We start from the raw sequence: 24,049 nt of genomic DNA, 5'->3' as shown, positions 1-24,049 counted from the left end.
AACACCTCTCCTTCCTGTCTGGAAAATGATAAAAAAAAAAAAAAAATTGAAAAGAAAACAGGTATGTGGCAGACTAAGATGATATTGAGGATGCAAACACACTGAGGCAGTGAAAAGACAGCGAAATTCCAATTCTGTTGGAGACTAACTTTCAAAGAAAACTAGACGTCTGTCATATTTCTCCAAGGAATCACTAGAAAGGTTGCATTATTTAAGGAAATTCAAAGTAAGGCAACATTTGTACTCTGGATGGAAAAAAACAAACAAACAACAAACAAACCAGCATGTTAAAGTATAATACGCAAACTGGGAAAAGACTAAATTCACTTTGGAAGGCACATCAAGGTCTCAGAATAACTGATACGCTTTTGTCTAAGCTAGTAATTAGTCAACTATTCAAAATCTTCTCAATAGATGTTTTAAAATTTCAATCTAAAAAAAACAACACTTGGTTTTAACCTTGCTTGGAGGTTTGAATTTCCCCTAGAAGAAGTACAACAAGGCCCGTATCAGAAAGCTGAGCTTTCCTTGGCCATTTTCAGCAAACGGTTACCGAAAGGAGCTGCGAGGTAGAAGCAGATAGAGGAGGTGTTGGGAACTGCTGTGCTGCGGCAGACACCCTGCCCCTCAGCCACCTGCCAGCTCCACCTCGGGCTCGTGTTAACCGGACCCCAAGCGATTGTCCCCAGAGAGCTCGGCTACATCCACTGAAGACAAGGCACTCCGGTGGCTCGTCAGCTTCGTAAACATCACTGCTCGAGCGTAAGTGCCGATTGATTAAGCTGGATTGAACTACCACAAAGTATTTCAGAGGCACGCCCTTTTCTTTTCAATCTGCCTCTTCGCCCATGTGTCCAGAAGGCACAGGGCTGCTGATGATTAATTGCGAGCTCTATTCCAGTTTATTAAAGTACAACTTTAATTTATTCTAACATCTAAGGGAGCTTTGTTACATTTGTAACGATGGAACAATGAGGACGGTGTTTTTAATTTACGAAGCTGAGATTTTACTACTACAGTAGTTTTAAAAGAAAGGTGTACCTATAATTAAGTGCACAAGTCTTTCAAATGAAGACTTCTGAATTAAAGTAAGCTTTTATGTATATAAAGTGTCTTTTAGATGGGTAATTCAGGACTTTAGCAAATACTATAGTAAAGTGAATGGGATATTTTCAGGAGTTTGAGGAAGTGCTGTTAATACACGGTGTTAATGCTTTCACATTTCCGTCGATTTTTAACTGACACAAATACTTACCCAGAACAAGAACAAAGGATAATTTTCCTAAATATTTACAAACTTCAGTAATTCGCTCAGGTGAGGTTAAGCATAATAAATAACAGCTGATTTTAAAATACAAACACGAGATCTGCTTCAAATTGGTACATTCTGACTCCATAATGTAATTATCAGTTCGAGGGATGTCCCAAGTCTTGAGGTAGCTAGCACAATGTGGCAATACACGATGAATTGTATCACTTAGGAAACATTTAACACAGACAACAAGTAACAACTCAGCCTGTACTCTTTCCCCCACCAAACACAGTTTAGCTTTGTGTTGCTAAAAGCATAGTTTCTCATCTGCACATCACAGTCACTTTATGGGACCACTGCTCTAAATCCCTGTTCTACAAGAACGGCTTAAAATGTCTAAAAAAGTAAAAACTTCCACCCAAACAGTATCTTTTCTGCCACCTCCAATCAGGACACTATGTTCCACTCCACTGAGCCAGTGAAGCCTTCGTGGCTTGCCAGCATTTCCAAATAACTCTTACAACTTACTTTTAATAGCCTGCCCGCCCTCCCTTCCACACATTCCTGTCTGCTCTACCTGTGCTTGAAATACTGCTTCATCGCTTTGCTTCAGGTGGGTAGGGCTGCACGTCTCCTCTCCTATCATTCATTCATTCACCTGCTCCCAGTTTTTAGACAACAGTTTCACAGATTGAACTGCAACAAATCTGAAACCCTTCCATCATACTTAGGCTACTCACTGAGCTGATTACCTTCTCGGATTACATCTCACTGAAGCCCAAGCCTTGATCAGGAAGAAAGTTCTATTACTAAAATAAAATAGAATAAAATAAAAAAAGTCTGCAGACAGCATTTGTCTTGTCCACAGTACCGCCTGGGAACAGCTGGTGGTTTTGTGATTGATCAAGTGTATTTGGCAACTCCTGTACTTTGTGCTGACAGATGGAGTTAGGGAATTTTATTTCATTCAACCGGAGGCAGAATTATTCAGCTGTGTGTGTATCTGCTCAACATATCTCTGCTCAACATATGTATGTGTTATGGTGTCTTTAATGTAGTCGTAGCACCCAACTTCATTTACACATTGTCTGGGATAGCTGGAAAACACAGTGCATAAATAAAATTGAGCATGAGAAACGGGTAGAATGGCTGCGGCACAAGCTGCTGCATTATGAAGCGATCAGAAGAAATGAAGTGCAGCTCAAAAGAGAGTAGCATTGCAAAAGAAGGATGACAGGAGGACCTGGCAGCTATTGCTGTACGACAAAAAGGATGGGGAGTTCCAGGCATAAAGGCAGCTGCAAAAGCTGTGAAGGCTGGAGTGGGACACGGACCCAGAAGGCGTTGGCTTGAATGAGAGGCTCAGGCACAAGGAGAGACTGGGAGATACTCAGGATGCAAAGAAATGTTGAAAGCAGTGCCAGAACCGCTCCAGAACAGACCGTGTAGGAACAAAGACTAAACAACTCACTGCAGTGAAAACATCAACCACCTGCTCCTTTTATTTGTTAACACGCTATTTCAAAACAAAGTAAACATTACTTTCTAGAAATATATTTGCCGTCATACAAGTCGGTAAAAAAAAAAAAAAAAAAAAGTAGCATTTTAATTGCAAAATCTCACAATGCAATTAGGTGCCAACGTGCTGTCCAGTACGCTTGAAGTATGTAAAATTATGTGGAAAAAAATGGCAATTTCATAGCTTCCTGTTGGCTCTGTTGCAAAGCGAGGAAATAAATCTTGGTAAACAGTTTCCTTGGTAACTCTCCCAGTTGGAAGCCAGTGACTGACTTAAATTACGGACGAAGTGACACTACAGCTGCAGTGCAGTGGCAGAGCTCAGCGCTACGACCTTAACTGAAGGTTTCTGTGCAGGAAACAGGAACACTGGCAGTGTAGATGTGATACCCTGGTTCAGGATCGAACCAATTCACACAGCTTTAATACTATTATGTTTAAGTCTCTTTACTTCCTTAGGCCTGTGTTTTATTTTGGCTTTTTGGAGAGTTTTTTATTAAAAAGTTTGTGTTCTATCACACACACCTCTTCATGGATGTAAGAGGGCTGTATCCTCAGAAGAAAGGAGAACAGCCTTAGCACAAAATGGTAACTCTGGGGAAAGTCCACTTCTTTGTAGTGCGCCAGATGACCACACAACCTGAAAAGAAAGAAAGGAAATCTATAAATTCTACTTAGAGAAAAACTCCAACATCTTATCAACCACCTCAGTCACAATTCTTGTCTACAGTGTCACTTCTGTCCAGAAGAAACTTAGAGGACTGGCCCAAGACATGTCAGAGATGGTACAGAAGCATTAAAAAATTAAAACCTCGCATAGCTTCTTGCCCTATGAATTAGGATCATCCCGCAGCAGATGAGAGATGTGTTTTTTGCCAATGGCAACCCATCCAGTTCTTGTCCGCTGCCTGTGCGCGCTAAACACAGAACACCTGCCTAAAAACACGAGAGGAAAGCTAAGCTCACGCCACTGGAGTAATATAGGAAGCACTGGAGCATACGTTGGCCGTGTTGACAAAAAATAATTAGTGCTATAGCAGCCTTCTGCTTAATTATTTTGCAGCCGTCGTGGCAACAATTTTAAGGGAAATGAGGAGTTTCACTGCTCAGGTGTGTAATGAGAACAGCAGACTGGGCTTGCTAGTAAGAAGCACCAAACACACCCAACCAAAGATGACGGCGAATGCACAGCACAGATAGCTCAGGAGCAGCACTATTGCTTGGTTCAGCAATTTGGGCTGGAAAAATAACCTGGTAAGCCCAGATTTGCTTTTATTAAGAACAGAGAGTTTAAAGAAGCATAAAATCCAGCTGCTTCAATTAAAACAACCCACCACTTTACATTCACATGAGGATCCAGGTGCTATTCACCGTATAAATCCTATGCAGCCTCCGGTTTACTACGTGTTGCCCTGGGATGTGGAGAAGCAGAGTTTAAATTTCCCCTCTGTCTGATTCAGAGCAGCGGTCTTAAATATTCACCAGAACAAGGACTGGAACCTGTCTGTCCCAATTTTTATGGGCAAGTGTGCTAATTACTAGACTATAGAGTCATTTGCTCGCTCCCTCTGGCCCAAAAAACATTTACATTTTACCTCAAACTGGAGGAACAGATAGACCCATCCTGGAGTACCATGAAAGTCGCACTTCGGGGAGCAAAGGCTTTGTTTGAACCCTCCTGAAGCCTGGCAGATTGGGAATCTGAAACTAGGTCTCTCACACTGTGGGTCCCATGGGCTGCCCGACAGATTCTGTCCTCGTGCTGCCCAAAAGCTGCCAGCAACCTCTTACAAAAACTGTTTTCAGCTTCTCCTTTCAGCAGTGTCAGAAGGATCCAGCTGGCTCCACAACCCCACCCAAAGCTTTGCTAAGTTCAAGCTTCACTCATAAGCAGTGTCAGTTGAACCAAATCTCCATTTTTTGGCCAATACAAACTTAAGCATTTTGTGACAGCCTCATGTGAACCCCACGTTTCAGCACTTACAACTCCGAGAAATAGCTATTTCTGTGCTATTTACACTAAGAGCATCTCTAAAGAGCTAAAAAAATTTCCAAGAGATTTTAAATTTAGATGTAATAAGGGCAAAGCCCATCTATTTTTCTCAACACTTTGCACACGTAACACTTTACCATATATCAGCTCAAAATAGTCATATACCCAAGGAATTTAGAACTCAGCTTAAAAATTAAAGCTCTACAAGAAATGAACATGTAAAAACATTTTACCCCTCAGTTTACCACTCTCAGCTTTGCCCACACTGGAATTGCACTTCAGTCCTACGACTAAAGCATTCCAGCAGTCCTAGTTGGACCACGCTGATTTTTAGAGGATTGATATCTTCGTTTTTCGTTCTGTTACACATACACACACTTGCAGAGGATAAAGCCCCATATCTGAGGGAGTAGATGTTATTTTCCAAAGTTAACTAAGTGTCAGGTGTATAATTAACTACTTGCATTGCAAATGAGATAATGGGAAATTTAACCGGTAAGAATTTAAATTCAAATCTTGCTTTATGAAGGCTATGACAGTTTGCCATTAACATTTTAATACATTACATATGAAAATGCAGGCTTAAAAACAGACTTTGCATGAGAAGATTATTCACGCAAACATACACCAAAATATCCACTCATTCCGTGTCTATATAAGATTTACGCAAATTTGTGGTAAAAAGGATTATTACCTCTCCTCCCTTAAAAAAAGGGGGGAGGAGGCAAAAAAAAAAAAAAGCTTCTTATTCATACAAAAGAATGAATCCATACAACCGAAGCTCTTGTAATATAACACTGTGTTTACATTATTCCAACCCATTTCTGTCACGGTGGATATGTGAAAGGCAATGTGAAAAGGAAAATAAAGATAAGCAAATAAATCCGCTAAAAGAAAGGACTGCATACAGGTGAAAGCCAGTTATTTTCAAGGGGAATATTTAATGTTTTAAAAATCAGGAATGCATTGCTAGGATTTTGTAGGGCCTATTGCTCTCTCTAGCATGACATTCAGAAGTGTATAGCAGATGCAGATTTAAGATGTCGTTCAACACATGTTGAAGAACACACATATGAGAACTCATTTCACGTTAATGTACCCAACCTCCTTTCCAAAAACAAACAAAAAAAACCACATTGCACTCATGAGTTTTTGCAGAATTTGACACAAGTGGAAGGTATTAAGGGATGAGTGAAAAGTGTGACACAAACCAGGCTGACACTGAAATATTCATATAACCTTGCACAAGGCTGGCTAAGCTGGGCTATAATTCTCCTGGCTCGTTAGGTCCTTCAAAGTAAATGACTATACTAACAGATAGCATCGTTGTTCTGATATACCCTTAGTTGAACAATTAAATAAATAAACAAATTCCCTTTAATTTGGAAAGTTGGGATTTGGGGACAGTTCTCTAGTAAAGACGGACTCTAAACATTCTTAATAATAAGCACGAGACGTTTCCTTTTCCCAGATTTCTTACTTTACTTTTCCAATCTGCTTGCAAAAGCAGCTTAGAGGAAGTAGCGATCGAGCCCTTTTCATTCCCAGTCATTTTATTTTTGGATATATTTTGAAGGCATTAACTGGCTACTTATCTGAACTCTGAGTGCTAATTTTACGATTAAATTTTGATTAAGACCACCAAAAAAAAAAAAAAAAAGGCAAGAATGATTTAGAAACAACATTTTCCATGCTTTTTGGGGCTCAAAGGAGAGAGGAATGGAAGCTTTCCCATTCTCTTAAGAGCAGTGGTGCAAAAGTTTCTAAAATCCTACGGAGACGGAAGCATAGTGAGTATTTCTGTCCAGCTGCTACTCTTGCCATGTGACTCTGGCTGTTGATTTTGTCTCATCTCCTCTCTTCACAGAAGCTCGCTTTGATCGCTCTTCATATTACAATGTCTACTCCCAATCCAAGACTAACCCTTCCGCACACACCCCTTTCTACAAAAGATTTTAAATATATGTGAAGACATAGTTGTATACACACCCCATATTTGTCATTTGGAAAGAAAAATATAGAGAGATAGATGTATACACACACACCATACTTCACTGTCAGGAGATTTTTCCAAAAGGTATTTAAGCAAAATGTGAATACTTACTTTTCACGGCATAGTCTAATTGTGCAGAGCCAATAGTCAGGGTTGATGGTTGTAAGTACACCGTTCTTTTGTTGCAAAATTCCCTTCAGGCTATGCCCATGAAAACAAGTCCCATCTGTGTTTTCTTCAGACCAACTTAACTGAAAACTTGAAGGATTTGGCCTTTCGGCAGGTTGCACTGAACCAGACAGCTTGCAAAACTGATTTTGCAAGTTCACAACCATCTCTGCACAAATAGAAACAAACAAGGAAAAAAAAAAAAGGCAGAAGTATTAAGTGTTGGAGTACTCTTTAGAGGTGATTTACAAAGGAATAAAATAGGGGTATTTGTACCTTTAAAAAAAAACAACAAAACAAACACCTACAAGGAATACTGAGAAAGTTTAGGGTTCTGTGGCCAGGATGCCTTCCACTGCATTTACCTGGCCATATGCTATCACTTGGACTGGCTAAGATTTATTGAGTAGTTTCTTGTGTGCCAGAATTATGGAAGCCTGGCTTCATACACGTATGGATTTAAGGTTACACTTTTCATAGTGTAGATTTCAACTGGAAATAAAATAAATAATAATAAAATAGACACACCACCTTCCTCCACTACTAGTGAAATACTTGGAAAAAATCTAATACATGGTGTAAGAAAAAAAAAATCACATCGAAGTGTTTCTTCCCCTCAGTGAGAGCACTTTATGGGGTCTCCCTCTTCTCCCTACCTACCCTCTTGGAAGCCCACAGGAACAACTCTGAGATTTCTAAACCCCATCAAATGCAAGTGAGGATGACAAACTTTCATACTTTACTGAGGCTGATGGACAGAGGGAAAGATGACGGATTGGCACGCACAACATGACCACATAACCCTGTGTTTCCCTAGGATAACAAGCCAGCTAAAAAATGCTGTTGTTGGAACTCCAGGTTCTTTTTATGACCTGTATCAGAGTAAGCTCATTCATAAACTGGAAAAAGGCAGGAAAGATATCCTAAAGTGATCCAAGGAATGGGAGGCTTATTTTGCAAGACAAAAGATAAGCTTTACTAAAATCAACCACCACCACCCACTACCACTGCTAAAAGCCAGAAGGGTAAAAAGCTGCTACAAGTAAAGGAAACTTTCAGACCAAGAAACATGTGATCTATCCAGAAATAACCAGCCAAAAGTACGAAATGTTTAACACCAGCAGGACAGCTCTAGAGCACTCTCTGCATAGGTATTCATCATCTCTGCTATTTAACATTGTTTTACGATGAATCTTGCCCAGCCAAAATGGCACTATGGGAGAGTCTGCCTGCAGTAGTTGGTGGTAAAGCTCAAAGAGAAACAGAGCCACAAGGGGAATCCAGAGTGGCACAGAAATAATAAACAATGAATATTTTTTCCCTTTTTCTTACAAACACAGGAAGTACAGGGCATCTGAGGAAACCATCAGCTTGGAATAAAGTGAAACGTGTTTTGCTGCAGAAGGTGACTCAACTGCAGGATCACCCCTACAGAATTTTGAAGTGTAAAAACATGAATAAAAACCAAATGCATTCTTGCACAGGAAGTCCAACACAAGCTATTCAAACCAAATAGGACTCTACAACGTGCTTCCAAGTCCCTGAACCAGTCACTTCATGAGACTGGAAGAGCATATAAAGGGAAAAACATCACTTGGCACACTTAACGTCTCTCTCCAAATACCTGCTGCTTGCTACTATTAAGTGTAGAATAAAGAACTTCATGTTTTATTTAGTTGAATAAAATTCTGGTTCTCCTATTTCCACAGACGAGCGTGGTTTTTGTTGGCTGTCTTTTGTTTGTTTGTAATGGAAAAGTAAATCACTACAAATTCTTAGAGGTACTTCTACAACTACTAAAATAAAATGGATGGACCTTCATTCTCACCATATACAGCTCACTATTTGAGTAAAGTCATGTTCAGACAAAAAAGCCTCCTCGTATTTTTGTAGAAAACTGCAAAAATAACTGGGAGAGAATATGGACAGGCAGGGTTGACCAGCGGACATACTGGGGGACATTCATATGAAGGACTAAAGAAGAGAAGGGCTAGAAAAGCCATGGGAGAGCAACAAAAATCGATGAAGAGCACAGTTATATAAAGGCAGATGACAAATCGGTGCGATGAGGACACAGTACTCATTCTGAGATTGCGTTAAACAGGGCATTAGGAAGACTGGCAAAGGGAAGACTGGCAAAGGCAGTTGCAATTAAGCAGGAGGAAAACGTCTGATTGAAGAATTCCAGCCATGAGTTGTAAAATAGCACTACGTTAATTTTACCTGGAGATGAAAGAAAGAAGGGAAAGTACTTTAAGATGTAAATGTTATCACAGTCAGGGCTGCAGATTTTCTATGATGGGAAAACTTGGAGCACATTTCTGTGCTGGTGGAAAGAGGCAGAGTTTACTCACGTCTTCTCCTAAGGACTTTGGATTTCTTCTTGACTGAATAAAACAACGGCTTTTCACATCTCCACAGATACCTACAGCAAGAGAAATAGAAGTTGTTAGGCAGAAGAAGGATGGAGCAAGTGCGTAAAAGAATGGCAATCTCTTAAGATATTGCTAGAGCTGTTAAAATAAAACCAAAATAATCTAATGGTTAGCACCATTAAATCTAGGCCATCCAACACATACAGAAAATCTTTCTTTGAGTAGACAACCAGATGCACGTCAGATTTATTGTAATCAGTTAACTGTTCGGTTGTATAAGCTACTTGTCGCAGAAAGCGGGCATTTAATTAATATGCTGGATAAACTTGATGAGTGTAAATAGAAAATTAAGATGGGGATTTAATCACTTTATTCACCCAAGCTTGCTGGATGGAAATATGGAGCAAATTCCAAACCTTTTCCACTTCTGGAGAGGTCGGAATTTCACTTTAAACCGTCTACCTTAAAAATACTATTAGGAGTAGTAGTAAGTACTTAAAAACTTCTTACTTGGCTCTTTCTTCATCCAGTTTCTTTTGCTCCGCATCCAAGGAACATTTTATAACCTTGTACCACTCTTTGAACTCAAAATACGGACCACCTGAATAAAACATTCACACTTTAGGTTGTGAAGAAGTGAAAGAAACACGTGACACGCAGACTACCAAACTAGAGCTCCACAACATGGACTGGCCTTTGTCTGTTTGAACGTTGGCTTCAAGGAATTAATGAAACTGTAGGTCAAGCCTAGGTCTGAATAAATGATTTCCAAAGCTCAGATTTGAAACAGTGTCATCAAGACCCCACTGTCAACCCTGTTGCGCATGAGATACTGCAGGGCAGGAAGGAAAAGCCAGCCCATTTTATTCACTTTATATCACCGTCCCATATTTTTAAGCACGGGCTTCTCACTCACTGATATATGCACAAATATTTACCAGCACATGCAAAAATATGAAGGCACAAGGCACTCCAGCTGCACGTTTATCACTGATGCTCCAAAGAGGCATAGGACTGAAGCAGATCAACAGGGTACAGTAAGAATAAGAACTGCAAACAGAACTCCGGCGTAGAGTACAATTAAAATATAACCATCTCTTATTACTCGTGGGTGTATTATCTGCATTGTGAATTAACCAAGCTTTGCATTTCCCCATTACCCCAGCTGCACTGCACTGATGCTTGCATCATGCTCAGCTCTGCCAGCTAGCTGTTTGAACTGTTTTGAGGGTGACTATACTGCTCTTATGATCGAACTTCTGTATTTTTTATATTATCTGTGCTTGTTCGTATTTGAGTTATCCTACCACAAGATGTCTTTAAAGCTACGACTGTACAGATGGACTCAAAAAACAACAAACAAATGAAGGAAGAAAGATCCTTCAGTACTTCTTAAAATTCAAAGGTGTGGATACCATTTCTTTCGTGAAATCCTCAGCCCAGACAGTGCTGAGAGGGACGTCCAGGGGCAGAAAAAACTACTTACATTTATCTTAATACAAATTATTAAGCATCTGTCACAAGCAAGCCCACTGCCAGAGACTACAGTAACCGTGTAGCTGGCTGGTGGTGCTGGTCCTACCTTCACACAGCTGAGTCAAGTGGAAAACATACAGCTCTGCGATACGCACAGACAGACACACACGTGTCTCAATCGTTTTATTTGAACATAAACAACAGTGTGTATGTGTGCAGTTCACAGCACATAGCCACGCAAACACGCACTAGGTAGCTACAGCTATCTGCCGTACAGCTCCCAGTCTGTCTTTAAAAACTACAGGAGCTGGGAAAAAAAAAAAGACTAGAGAGAGGAAAGTTAAATTGAAAATGAAGTTCACATACACCGAATCCTTACAAGTCGGTATTAGCCATTATTCATTTCGGTACGCTAACTTTGGGAAAGTGCCAGAGGCAGTTTTGAGCTCTGGCACTGATCGGTGCCTGAACAAAAAACTCTCACGTCGGCTGCTCGCTGTCACTCCAACGTCTGAAGAACAGGGACAACACAGCACAGTATATGGATCGTTTTGTACCAGCAGATTTCAAAGAGAAAAAAAAAAAAAAAAAAAAAAAAGTGGGCAAAGAATGAGCTGTTAATTCCCAAAGGCAACGAGACTGGTTAATAAGGTAGAAACCCTATTAAGACATTAATGGCTTTGAGCCTGGGCTCGTAAGCAGTTGTGCAACTTCTACTCCTGTCACTATTACGTACTCCAAGTTTTCAATGGAAATGAAATTGAAAAAGTGAGATCCCAAATAAGTTTGCATATCCACTTAAAAATGAGGATTATGGGTTTTAGTTGGGAGTAATGACTTCTCTACATCCAGCAGTAATTGTGCTCATGCCTGGCTAACACTGATTTCTGTTACTGACTTAATTTTTTTAGAAAGTAACAGAAGGGTAAAAACGAACCCAAAACCGGATGGAAGGCTGAAAACATAAATCACCATAACACATCTTTGATCTTATCTTCAACTGTGATCTGGATAAGGCCATGGAGAATCTTCCTGAGGATTTCTAATCTTTGATTTGGTCTTTCTGCCCTCAAAGAACCATGTTCACACCATTATCTTTTCTATCTTAATTGCTCCTAGCTTTTCCACACTCTCTCAGGATTATTTGGAAGAAAACAGATTACATCTCAAATATGTTACACACTAAGACATTTTATTTAACAAGACTAAACAAGTTTGGATTGTATCATAAATGTGGTTTGATGCCCCTAGTAAGTATCTGCTATTTACGATCAAAGCGCGTTCCCTCTTTATGGTATAACCATTCACCTTCGCCTAACATGCAGAATGATCTAAAACAAGAGGCAAATGTGAAAAGAAGAAAGGTTTCCACTAAAACACATACAAAATTCCTTATCCGGTACAATAAGAATTACGTGAGGAAGCCAAGACAATTTTATATGAACAAGATGGTGTTTTCTTTCAATAAAGACCTTTCTAAAAGGAATAAATCACAAAAAGACACTTTAACCATCAAAAGGATTAAGTCTTTCTAATCCTGATTACACAGTTATTTCATTTACAAAATCATAAGACTGCTTCTACTGGAATATTTCCGTACCTTCTTTGTTATTTTTATTTCTTTCTGCAGCAAAGCCTGAAAGTAACCTGGAAAAAAAAAAAAAAAAGGCCATTTTATAGCCCCAAATACTGCACTTTTCACATGAATTTAAAATACAACTGACAAATATGACACCCTCATTTTCATTCCAGGTTTCAGATTCAAACTGGTGATTTGTGAAAATAAGAGACGCTCAATTGCTAAAACGCCTTCGAGATCATGTTTTACGCTACTGAACTTAATCAAAATTAAAATATTACAAATCAAATATTACTAAAGAAAGTGCAACCCAAGACAGTCACTTGCACCATTTGAAAGTTTGGGCTTTGTTGGAGATTTGCTTGTATACGTACCATTCATAGTGATCATCTAATAAAAACAACAATTTCAGAACTACTACAATTATTGCTGCAGCAAGGACATCGTATTTCACTGTTCTTGTTGATTTATTTCCAGGTGTGAAAGTCAGGAAATCCACTTCTCCAAAACCAATCTTTTTCACCACTCGACAAGTCCAATTATGTAGTTCATCTAATTAATATAAATAAAAATATAAGTGCATTGAGACAAGCTAAAAGACTGGTACGGTACAAATATATTGGTCATTAGAAGAAAATGATGCTTACATTTTTACAACTGGCCGTTTTTCAGGCTGAGAAGCATTTTTGGATATTTTTATATACCGTGGGTAATCTTCATTGGAAATACAATGAAAAAATGACGCATGGAAAAAAAAATCCCCCCTTTTTTAAATGTTATCCAAAAGATGTTGTTACATGATCCTGAACGTTGTTCCAGGAAAGCACTCTTGGATCCACACACAGAACATAAATACAGTTGAACTCTAGTTTCAAAAAACCCCGAAAGCCAAAAACTTGTCAGGAACATTTTTCCTGTCTATCAACCAAAAAAAAAATGTAGGGCTGGGGCAGTGCTAAAAGAAGCAGGGGCAGCTGGGCACAGCAGCAGGCTGGGGAACGCTCCCTGCTGAGGCTAAAACAGGCAGTTTAGGTTAAAACTGGCACCACGCCGTAAAGGCTAATTGCACCCGCTAGTGTGGCTTATGTCAAACCTACACAACTGCAGCTCCGAAAGCAGCAGCAGGATATCCAGCCAGCCTCTTATTACTTCATGCTTATTTTTCACAGATACAAATCCCCCAAATTTCTCACCCTTCCTGCTCAGCAAGAAATACGGGTGGCGGTTACATCACCATCAGATTCCACAAAGGTTAGCAATGTATGACTAAGTACAACCTTAATCCAGCTCTACTCTCTATTCTCTTGCTCCTTACAGAGTTCAGCACAAACTAATTTTTAATCCTCTCGTACGTAACAGTAAAAGCTGAATAAAAGCTGAAAAGCATAAAAGCATTTTCCAAACAAATTTATTTACAAATATACTGCCAATATACTTTCTGATCCTTTAGGTATTTTAAACCACATTTTCATTATTATTCAACGTCCTAAGAGACACTGCCAATTTATTTTAGGTGTTCAGGCAGCAACAGCAGTCTTTTTTCAATAAACTAAAATACAAATAAAATATAAATACAAATAAAATATAAATAATATAAATAAATAAAAAGATACTTTCCATGATGAAAAGTTCAGTTGCAAGGAAAGAGTGAAGGACAATATATTCTGCTCTTATAGCAAGTTTCAATGGGTACACAGCTTTATATTTCTCTGTAATAAACCTAAAAATGCCAAATTTCTAGCCTTTCTTTGACTCAATTGACACCTTATAACGTGAAATATAAGTGAGCCTCTACAGGCTCTAGTGCAACACTGGTGTAAAACAACAAAGGCAGAATTTTTTCTCTGGCATTTTATCCCCAAATCTTTTGGTTGTCTTTTTTTTTTCCATTAGCTGTCGGTATGTGGAAAAACAAAGTAGTTTTATTCAATGTAACTAATTGCAAAATAAGATTTAAAAAAAAACAAAACAAAACAAAACAAAAAAAAAAAAAAACACCAACAAAAACAATTTCTGGAATGTTTGGGGGAAAAAGATAATTTACAGGCTATTTGCCCACAGATGTCATCTCCAGAGCCAGCAGTACTTGACAGAAGTACAGTAACCCAGCAGACACAGGTTACATGCTAGGACTCATCGGTTTTTATTTGGTAGTTCAATAATCAAGACTGAACTTATGAATAAGCAAAAATTTCGTATTTATGCAATAAATTATTTCAAAACTAAATCAGAAATAATCAAGATGGGTTGATCTGTCACCCCGCATCCCTCATTAATGCTGTTATGCAACATTGTAGAACATATATTCAACTTCACACATGACAACTCCTTTCAGTGCCAAGCAATCAGGTCCTGACTTCATGTATCTTTTATCTCAATAAGCCACATGACTTCCACCAGTGCCTCTGAGCTCACACGGACACTGAAAGGTCTCAGATGAAGTGTCCATTCAACAGGCTGAGAGGCAGCACCGGAGCGCCCCTGAGTACCTGGGCCTTCAGTACCTACTTTCAATGTTTGATGAAGGTGCTTTCTACAGAAATGATCTTTCAGCTCAAGCTTAAAGATGTATTAGAAGAAATATTAGAAGAAAAATTAGAAGAAAAAGAGGAGGCGCTTTTAAAGTAGTGATTTGAGGGTTTTGTTTTTTGTTTTTGCTGGGGTTTAATAAACCAAAGAAAAAGTTTATCGGTTTGGGTTTGGGAAAATATTTACCAGGTAAATTAACTTCCATCAGGTACTTCATGCACAACATGTCCGGATGGAGAAAGCAGCTCTCTGTTATATCTGGAAAACGAGGCAGGTCCAAAAAGGCTGCAAGTTCAATCATTTTGCTGTACACCTCTTCATACACAGGCCATGACTGAAAGACAGGGACAGAGCGGGTTATGCATTTTCTCTTTTACCCTATAGTTGATTTTAAATTACTGATTTTAAATTCTTTATTTGATACAGAAACACTGCCTTCTTTTAACACCCTATGACTAAACACACATGCGAGAACAGAGCCAGACCGCAGCATTGCAGAGAGAAGCACGGGCTGGTTTTAAAGCCCATAAAACATACAAAAAGCCAAGAAAACATTGCTCATCGGACCTGCGACCGACACACTACCTTTTCTGTGAAGTGATCGATATGTTTCCGGATGCTCCGAGATTAAAATTGCATTAAAAAATTGCTAAAGAGGAAAATTGCTAAAGAGGAAGGAGATGACAATCAGAATGGTTGACGTTGGGAGGGACTCTTTGGGAGCATCCAGTCCAATCCCTGCTTCCAGTTGGATTTTGAGCATTTCCAAAGATGAAGCTCCACAAGGCTCTGTGGGAAACCTGCTGTTCCAGTGGTTCACTGCATTTGTTATACAATATGTGTTTTTTTTCTCATGCTTAAATTGATTTTCCTGTATTTCATTTGTGCCCGTTGCCTCTTATCCTGTCCCTAGCTACCACACTAAGGATCTTCTTTTCCAGGCTGAACAGTGCCAGTTCCCTCAGCCTCCCATCGTTTGGCAGATGCTTCGTGCCATCATCTTCAAGGTCCTTGCTGGGACTTACTCCAGGACATCCATTTTCACAGCATCTTGTCCACCAGGACTCCCAGGGCTTTCTGTGAAAAGCTGTTTTCCAGTCAGCTGGATGTATTTGTGCCTGGGGTTAATCCTCCCTAGGTGCAAGACTTGACATTTCTCTTCGTTGGACTTCAGGAGGTTCCTGTTGGCCCATTTCTCCAGCCTGTTGAGGTCCCTCTGACTGGCAGCACACCCACCTGCTGTATGAACCACTCCTCCCAGCTTTACATCGTCTGCAGACTTGCATAGGGTGCACTGTGACCCATCTGACCCTTCATCTAGGTCATTAATGAAGCTGTTAAACGGTACTGGCCTCGGTATCAAGCCCTGGAGTACACCATCAGTGCCTGGCCTCCAGCTGGACTTCATGCCACGGACCAGAACCCTTCGTGCCCAGCCTTTCAGTTTTCAATCCACCTTGCAGTCCCCTTAACTAGTCCTTAACTTCATCAGTTGGTCAATGAGGATGTTGTGGAAGACTGAGTCAAAAACCTTGCTTAAGTTGAAGAGCTTCCACCAAGCCTCCTGCCTGTCATCAGAGGTCATCAGGTTGGTCCGACCATTTCCCCTTTGTAAATCCATGCTGATGGCTCCCAGTCACTGTCTCGGACTTCTATGTTTGGAAATGGTTTCCAGGTTTATTTGCTCCACCACCTTCCATACTTACGCACTCAGTTATTTATCATTTTCCAAACTATTGACTGCATGAAGAAAATTCCCCCAATTTCTCCTGAGATTTTCCTGTTAGAGGAGAACATAACTCACGGCCAGATTTTGGTAAGCTTCTTCATAGCCAACTCAGCAGGACCTGGTGGAGTTTGCAGAAGCATGGACTGTAAGATTTGACCTTCATTTCTTAATACTTTAACTCTTCAACATTGTACTGTGTGACTTAATTCTTTATATTTTAAACGGTTGCTTGAATGTACCTGTTGAAGTGGTAACTCCCAGTTGTTCAGGCTACTTTACCCTTTTACACGTATAAGCCTTGCACTTTCTGCTTGGCCTTGGCGGTTCTAACTCAGCAGAGCTGCTTATCATCTATCATATCTATCAAGTCAGCTTGTGCTTAAGGTACTTTCCTTCAGCAGGAATGCTGCAGGAGTTTACACTTTGTACACAGATTCAAAACTTTCCTGAACAATGCCGAACTCAGGCTCCTGGTTTTATAGACCAGACTGAAAACAAAGCCATTGTGTTTACGACAACAGCAAGGCTGAGATACTGCCTTTTCATCCAATCACTTGGTTTCACCTATTTTAACATAAGCTATGTGGCAATTGCTCAAATTTCATAGTTTTTGAATGATTGCCAAACGTTTCCATTCATTTTCTTAAACGATCTCCCCCCAGACCGCAGTTAAGACTTCCTTAATTGCATTAATACACACTTAAGCAAACGAATAACTCCACTGTCGCTATTACACATGCAACTTGGGTAACAGTTAGGAAGTTGTATCATGTTCATTATATTTTCTAAACAGTGTTAAAAAGTGGCTTAGACTGCGACGTGACAGTCTTGAGAAACAAGAAAAACATGCGCTACCAGGCTCACATTACTTTCCATTCCTCTTAAAAAGCAGTTCTGCATTGAATACCAAAACAATCCTGGAACAAAACCTGAATCAGACGTAACTCCTCTTGAGTGTATCGGGAGAAAAAGGAAAAGTCCCAGATAATTCAAATAAAAGCAGCGTGAGAGTAATATTCCTAATTAGGTATAAAGGAAATGCATTTTCCCTTTGATGAAAAGCAGCTGAATTAGTAGCTTCTTAATAACATAGCACAGATGAAAATGAAGACACCGGGAATTCAGTCATTTGAAGCATTCCCTTTCCCAAACATTAAACTATCACCAGTGAAGTTATCTGAGCAGTCTAATTTTACAAAGAAGTACTTTAAGGAATGTAACTCTTAATTTGAGGGTCCAAGGCAGGCACCTCTATCACTGTACACAGGAGCTTTTCTCACCGTATCAGGCTAAGGAGACAGCTTTCCTGTCCTGGGCTCTCGTGAATCATCCCTTCATCCTCACACCCAACGCTGACTTTTGTTTCAAAGCTTTTCGAATCCAGTCCAGGCTTTTGTTTGCAGTTTAGAGAAGTCAACCAAGTTATTTTTCACATGCTCTTTGCTTCATAATAACTTTTTTTTTTTTTTTTTTAAGAGCAAACACAAGTGGCGTAAAAAAAAATAAAAATGAACGCTGAGTGCTATCATTTGGCTGGTTTTGAAAGGGTGTTAACAGAGTTAGTCTGTTCTTAGCTGATGTGTGTTCATAAGGAGATGTAAACACAAGTGGGACATGCAGATCTGGGAAGGACACGCTCATCTCATAAAGACCAGCCAAATCAATTGCTCCTTTCCTGGGCTTAACCCCCTGAGCTCAAAAGCACTGACTGCAGTCATCGTGTTTCTACAGCGCGGCGCTGAGTCAGGACAACGCAGGATGGACTGAACGCTGCGCCGCAGGAGCACGCAGTCCTCTCCTCACCTGCAAACTGCCAGAGTAAGCTGAATCAAAGAGAAGATCACATCTCAGAGACACATCACAGCAAACAAAGGGCTGGAAGGCTTGAAGGTTGAGGACTGGGGAGACTGGGGAGCGTTTCTAGCCCTGAAATTCTCACCTGGCACCATGCACATACCCTGTTTGGCTCTGAAAGAGCTCGGAGTTCACGCAGCAAATCTCTTATGCTGCAAAATCTCGCTTGCTGGGAGGGTTAAAGCAAACAGAACGCCCAAATTCCATGCAACAGGCACAGTAAGTGTTAGTACAGTACTAAGAAAAAGCAAAATACTGCAGTCAAGCCACCTCCAAAGTCACAGAACCACAGCATGGCTGAGGTTGGAAGGCAGCTCTGGAGGTCACCTGGTCCAGCCTAGAGCAGGTTGCCCAGGACCACGGCCAGCTGGCTTTTGAAGATCTCCAAATTGCTAAGTGCTGATAAAATTTATCTATGAGATACTCACTTTCTACCTAGCTATGCATCTCTCCCAGGAAAAACCAACGTGATAAAACAAGTTGCACCAAAAATCAACCAACAAATCCAGTAGGAAAGCGAGTTCCAGAGCCGGGGCCTCCTTCAAGTGAAAACACTGCCTCGTGATTAAACCCCAAGGGAGGAGTCCTTGGACAAGAAGGGACAGCCTTAGATCACAGGCCACACGTCCTCCAAGCACAACTTTCGCTTATCCAATTGCAAATTAAACGATTTTTATTACACATTTTCAGTTGTACCTCTGTGCTAAATATCAGGACACCTCCCCTGTCCATCAGCATGCGGAGTTACCGAGCCCTCGCTTTGTTTGGAGAACCTGGGAAACACTCGGCGTATAAAACCCAGTTACAAACCCTCGAGGGCACTTAATAATTTCAGGAAGACTGACAGAAAACCCTTTTAAAGTTATGCCACCTGATAGCCCTTTCAGGTGTTTCGCAAGCTGGAATTTCTTCAGGACTGATCAACAATGCTGACAGAGCCCGTACCCTGTCTAGATTGGGTGCAGAGGTTACTGAGAACTCTCCTTTACAGCTTTGTCTTTGAAATCTTTGTCTCTTGTTCTCACACATGGAAAGTAAGTTAACATCAGGTTTTCTACAGAAAGTGGTACAAAAAATTAGTACTACTTGAGAATAATTTTATTTTTTTCCCTTTCCTCTCAATTTCTTATAGGAGAGAAAATACACGCTGCTCAGTCGGTAAAGAAGTGTCTAGAGTAAGATTTTCGTTATGATACACGCTCATTAGGCTATTTAAATCAGCTGCCTTTATCTTTCCAAGTTACATGGAATTTTTCACCTGTGCTAGAAAAGAGCCACCTGGTTTCCAGAAGCGAACGAGCCAAATTATTACCATGATAATCAGATCAGAGCAACGAGTAATTGTTTGGGGTGAGCCAAGATTGCAGCCTCCCCTACTTGTTTGGACAGTATCAGAATGTTGCTGATCAACCAGCAGAACACAGTATACAACTGGCTGGCTTTCTAGCTTCCTTTGCAGGCTCCAGAGCTTTTAGTTTTAAGCGTGGTCTGGCTGACTCTCTTCTTAGCTCACCGTACAGACCGTTTTCTCCTACAGGAGGAGAAACCAGCAGTACTCACATACTCACAGTTCTGTTTAGTTTATTGTGATTAGGTTCTGTCCTTTCTGAAAAGAATTAATCGTAGAGTTCTTTTAATTCTTACCTTTTATTTATTTATTTTTCCCTTACCTACTCTTCTCCAGTACTTGTTCCCCAGCACATTTCCCTTTCTTTTCACCCCTCTACCTGTTCATTTCCATCGAGACACCATCTGTTGTCCCATACCTGCCTCGTCTCTAAGGCTCTATCTTCAGCTCTTCAGCAGTGGACACGTTTTCTATGAGCTTCCTCTAATTGACCTTTTAATACTTTTAATACTTCACTTTTTCATTATTGGCTTTTTGTAGGTCTCTGGGAACCTGTGAAATTTGGAGTTTGGGTCTGGTGGGAATTACCTGAAAACCAGCAAGACCTTGTCATTCTGAAGATGCCTGGCCTGAGTTTGAAGAAGCGTGCCAAACTTCTCAGGAAATGGGGTAAGCAAGCAATTTAACCTGAAGATTTAGATCAAACTATGAGTGACAAATTATGAGTTATTAGGAACTCTAACTTTAAAACTACGGTAGGATTAGGTACCACATCAGCCCTACGGAGCCTGGCTCGCTGCAGTTGGTCCCGCTACTCAGCAGGCTCAGCTCTACCTGCTGGTCGGCAGCACCAACACATCCTGCCAGCCTGACGTGGGCTGAAGCCAGCTGCAGTGCTCACAGCTTACACAACAGGATTGACTGTAAAGACACCCAAATTCGTATCTAATAGTGAATAAAATGACCTCGTGACCCAATCATTATGTACTATATCCATAATGTGAGTGCAAAGCCCAAACTCCTCCATTACTGAAGATTTTTTTTCTCCCATGACTTGGGTATTGCCCTCATTTTATTTGCCCTCATTTTGGGTATTGCCCACTAATAAATGCTAACGATGTCTATTTTTAATTGTCTTCCTCCCTCCCCTTGCCTAACCTCTATCTGCCTCTCAGCGACCACCGTCCTACCTGCAACAGCAGGAAACTCCCGCAATAACTCTTACACACAGATAAAGGGCAATTAAGCAGTGTGCATTATTATCAATAAAAACCTTCCCAAATAAGCAACCCTCTCACTAATACACATTTTTTCCCAGCTAAGTCAGCTGTCAAAACTAAGACAGCCAGCTCTGCTGCAGTAAGATTCTGGGCAGTCTTAACATGAAGTTTGCATGAACGGTTTGTTTTCCAGAGAACAGGGTATGGACAAGAGACATACATGATGTGAAGGATGGGCACTGCGAGCACTGTTATCACTGCTGGGCAGAAACAAACGTCCCAGCCTCGTGAGGTGAAAGCATGGTGGGGGGAACCACTGCACGCTGCTCTTCCATCCCTTCCCTGCCACCACCAGAAAGAGCAGAGCAGGTTCGATGAGCACCAAATCTGCCTCGGTACCCCCGTTTTTACGTGGACTAAAGGAGCAGATGCATTTCTTCAAACACTGATATCCATGAATCATGTACAGATGCTGATGTAAGAGCAAAGGGTGTGCCTGGAATTATTAAAGGGAACCAAGTGACAAGGACGAACAAAGGCAGGTGAAACTGCGACAGCCCCACTCAAATACCTGCTGAGAAACAGGTGGCTGCTGAGAGTTCTTCCAGCAGAAAAGGCCAAGCGCATGCTTCTTGCTTGGTCAACAGGAATTGCTGCTTCACGAGGCTCTCATGGAGCAGAGAGGATAACTGTAAGGCTACGACAGGATAAGGGAATCAACTGCTTCATCTTGAGACAGACAAACATGTTGCCCAAGTTATCTACTTGGCAACACACGGGCAGAGAAAAAAAAAAAAGGAAACCAAGATAACGCTTGAACATCACACAACAAGTAACAGTGGCACTCTCTCTGTTGTTCTCCTTGATAATTGTCCCTCAAAATCTCATCTGAAACAGCTACTGCATCTTAAAGTCCCAAATTACTCCTGAACATCGATGCAGAGAGGAAGTGAGAAGGATCTTTGCACTGAGAAGAGACTCAATAAACAATGTTTATGCATTTTTGAGAGAAAAAAAATATCTCAGTGTGCTAGGAGGATACTTTGCTGCATTGAATTAAAAGTTTTTATCATGGAATTCAAGATGTTACGTGGATGAGCCAGCAAGCCACATGCAAAAGAAAAAGCTAACTGAGCATTCAGTACAAATGTGCTCCTTCACTGGAAAAAAAATATATATTTGTGCGTATTGCAGACTTTTTAATATGCTACTTTCAGAGGAATACATCATATTCATTAGATGTTTCCTGGCTAAAGTGGTTTTTGAATAAATGAGTTTCAATATTATTAAACCAACAGAGACACGTGCTTGAGTGTTACCCACTTTGTGCTCAAGCTGCATCTGAACGACAGATACCACGGCTCTAAAAAATGTAGGCTTTCTAGAAATGGAGAAAGCAACAAGGAGCTGGTGTGTCATGATGTATTGAAATGAAGGAGTTTGGGAACAAATTTTATTGAATTTCATAAATATTTTGGTAGGTTTGTTTTCTTTCTTCATTAAGTAATGCTTTGAGACAGGTATGGACAAGCTAGAGTTTCTGTTACACAACAGCAAGCTCCCATGATAAACTTGATTACAATAACCCTTTCAGCAGTGAACTTCCTCCTCAGCTTTTTTTTTTTTTTTTTTTTTTTTTAAATAAAAGCCTCACCCTTGCTTCTTTTCATTCTGCAGTTTTTTTTATCCTGAACAAGTACTACATGCACCTGCTAAAATGAAGAAAGAAAGAAAGAAAGAAAGAAAGAAAGAAAGAAAGAAAGAAAGAAAGAAAGAAAGAAAGAAAGAAAGAAAGAAAGAAAGAAAGAAAGAGAAAATAAAAACTGACAGAAAGACATCCCCCCCCAACCAACTTCAGATTACAAGGTATCACAAAACCCTGGCAGACCAAAGCAGGAATTGCTGCTTGTTTTGGAAGGGAAAAGCATTACTGATTAGCAGAATTTGTATGGCTGGAATTTTATACCTCTCAGAAGATTTTTAAAATAAACAAGCAGGACTGGCTGCTGCGCTCATTTGAATTCTTCACAGAGTTACCACTAAAAGAAGAAAGTCGCAGGGCAATTAGGCTCATTCAAATTGTAGTCAGAAGAGAGATCTTCCCAATCCTTACACACCAGACCAAATGTGATTTTAGGAAAGGGCCTCAATGAATAGAGGAGCCCAGCTACAAGGCAAGCTTGGTAGATCACTCCCCAGGGAAGCAGAAAGCTGTTGGCACTGCAGTCTGAATGCTGGCAGAAACCCACACCAACGCTTTGACCTGTGTTCCTGAGTCAATTCATCGATTTAGTCAGCAATTAGCAGTCTGAATCAGACCCAAACTAAACAACAAACGCACAACCCACCAAAACCTGGGCTGTGAGACAGTCCCAGGGGCAGAGGTTTCCCCTAAGACACAGCACGATGACTCGGAGATGTGGGTATCAGCCAGGATCAGATTATGAAGTAATTCGGGACCCTTTTGAAAAGGCAGCAGGGAAAAAAAAAAAAAAAAAGAGAGTATTAAATTTAGGAAATCTTCAGGTTTACACATGACAGTACCACAAACCCACCCTGTTGCTTCGGGCAAGTCTCTTTGTCCCAGTTTCCCAGCTGTGAGGGAGCAGCCCAGCTCCATTTCTCCCAGCCCAGCCTGAACGGAGCCGCCACCGCCTGGAGATGGGCATCAGGAGGAAAAAAAAAAGAAGCCCACGTTCTGCAACAGCACTGGCTCGACGTGGCATGCACTACAGCAAGCCCTAACTCCCACGTTGGATGAAGAAAAGGAAAGATACACTGAGCAGCTCATCGCCTTCCGTGTATTAAACTGAGACGCTATCTGGTAGAAACAATAAGAGATTAAATGATTCGGGACTACACCCTCGCACGCTTAGACATCGGCCTCAGCTACCAGCAAATTCATTCCAGTAATTCCTAAATTCTGTACGTTTAGCCTTAAAACCTTAGTCATGTTGGGTGCTGGGACAGGCTCCAAGAAGCGTTTGGACAGCTCTCTCAGACACATGGCCTGAT

General features: G+C 40.6%; 2 protein-coding genes across 3 annotated transcripts in view; one reads left to right on the top strand and one right to left on the bottom strand.

The window, feature by feature from the left end:
• Positions 1-24,049, top strand: part of ADAM17 (ADAM metallopeptidase domain 17) — a 235,919-nt gene that overhangs the window by 18,317 nt on the left and 193,553 nt on the right. The window lies entirely within an intron of this gene.
• The window catches only part of TAF1B (TATA-box binding protein associated factor, RNA polymerase I subunit B), a 48,168-nt gene continuing 26,847 nt past the window's right edge, over positions 2,729-24,049 (bottom strand). For both annotated transcript variants that reach the window (XM_084515397.1, XM_084515398.1), the window contains exons 9-15: positions 15,070-15,217; positions 12,729-12,906; positions 12,376-12,422; positions 9,810-9,900; positions 9,279-9,349; positions 6,868-7,093; positions 2,729-3,410 (exon numbers count right to left, since the gene is read on the bottom strand). In XM_084515397.1, coding sequence (XP_084371523.1) covers positions 3,239-3,410; positions 6,868-7,093; positions 9,279-9,349; positions 9,810-9,900; positions 12,376-12,422; positions 12,729-12,906; positions 15,070-15,217 — 933 coding nt within the window. In that variant the 3' untranslated portion in view covers positions 2,729-3,238. The remainder of the gene's footprint in view (positions 3,411-6,867; positions 7,094-9,278; positions 9,350-9,809; positions 9,901-12,375; positions 12,423-12,728; positions 12,907-15,069; positions 15,218-24,049) is intronic.

This window comes from Aythya ferina (assembly GCF_964211825.1).
Source record: "Aythya ferina genome assembly, chromosome: 3".
Taxonomy (NCBI): Eukaryota; Metazoa; Chordata; class Aves; order Anseriformes; family Anatidae; genus Aythya; species Aythya ferina.
The sequence above is the reverse complement of the archived record's forward strand: the minus strand, read 5'-3'. Positions and strand labels throughout refer to the sequence as shown.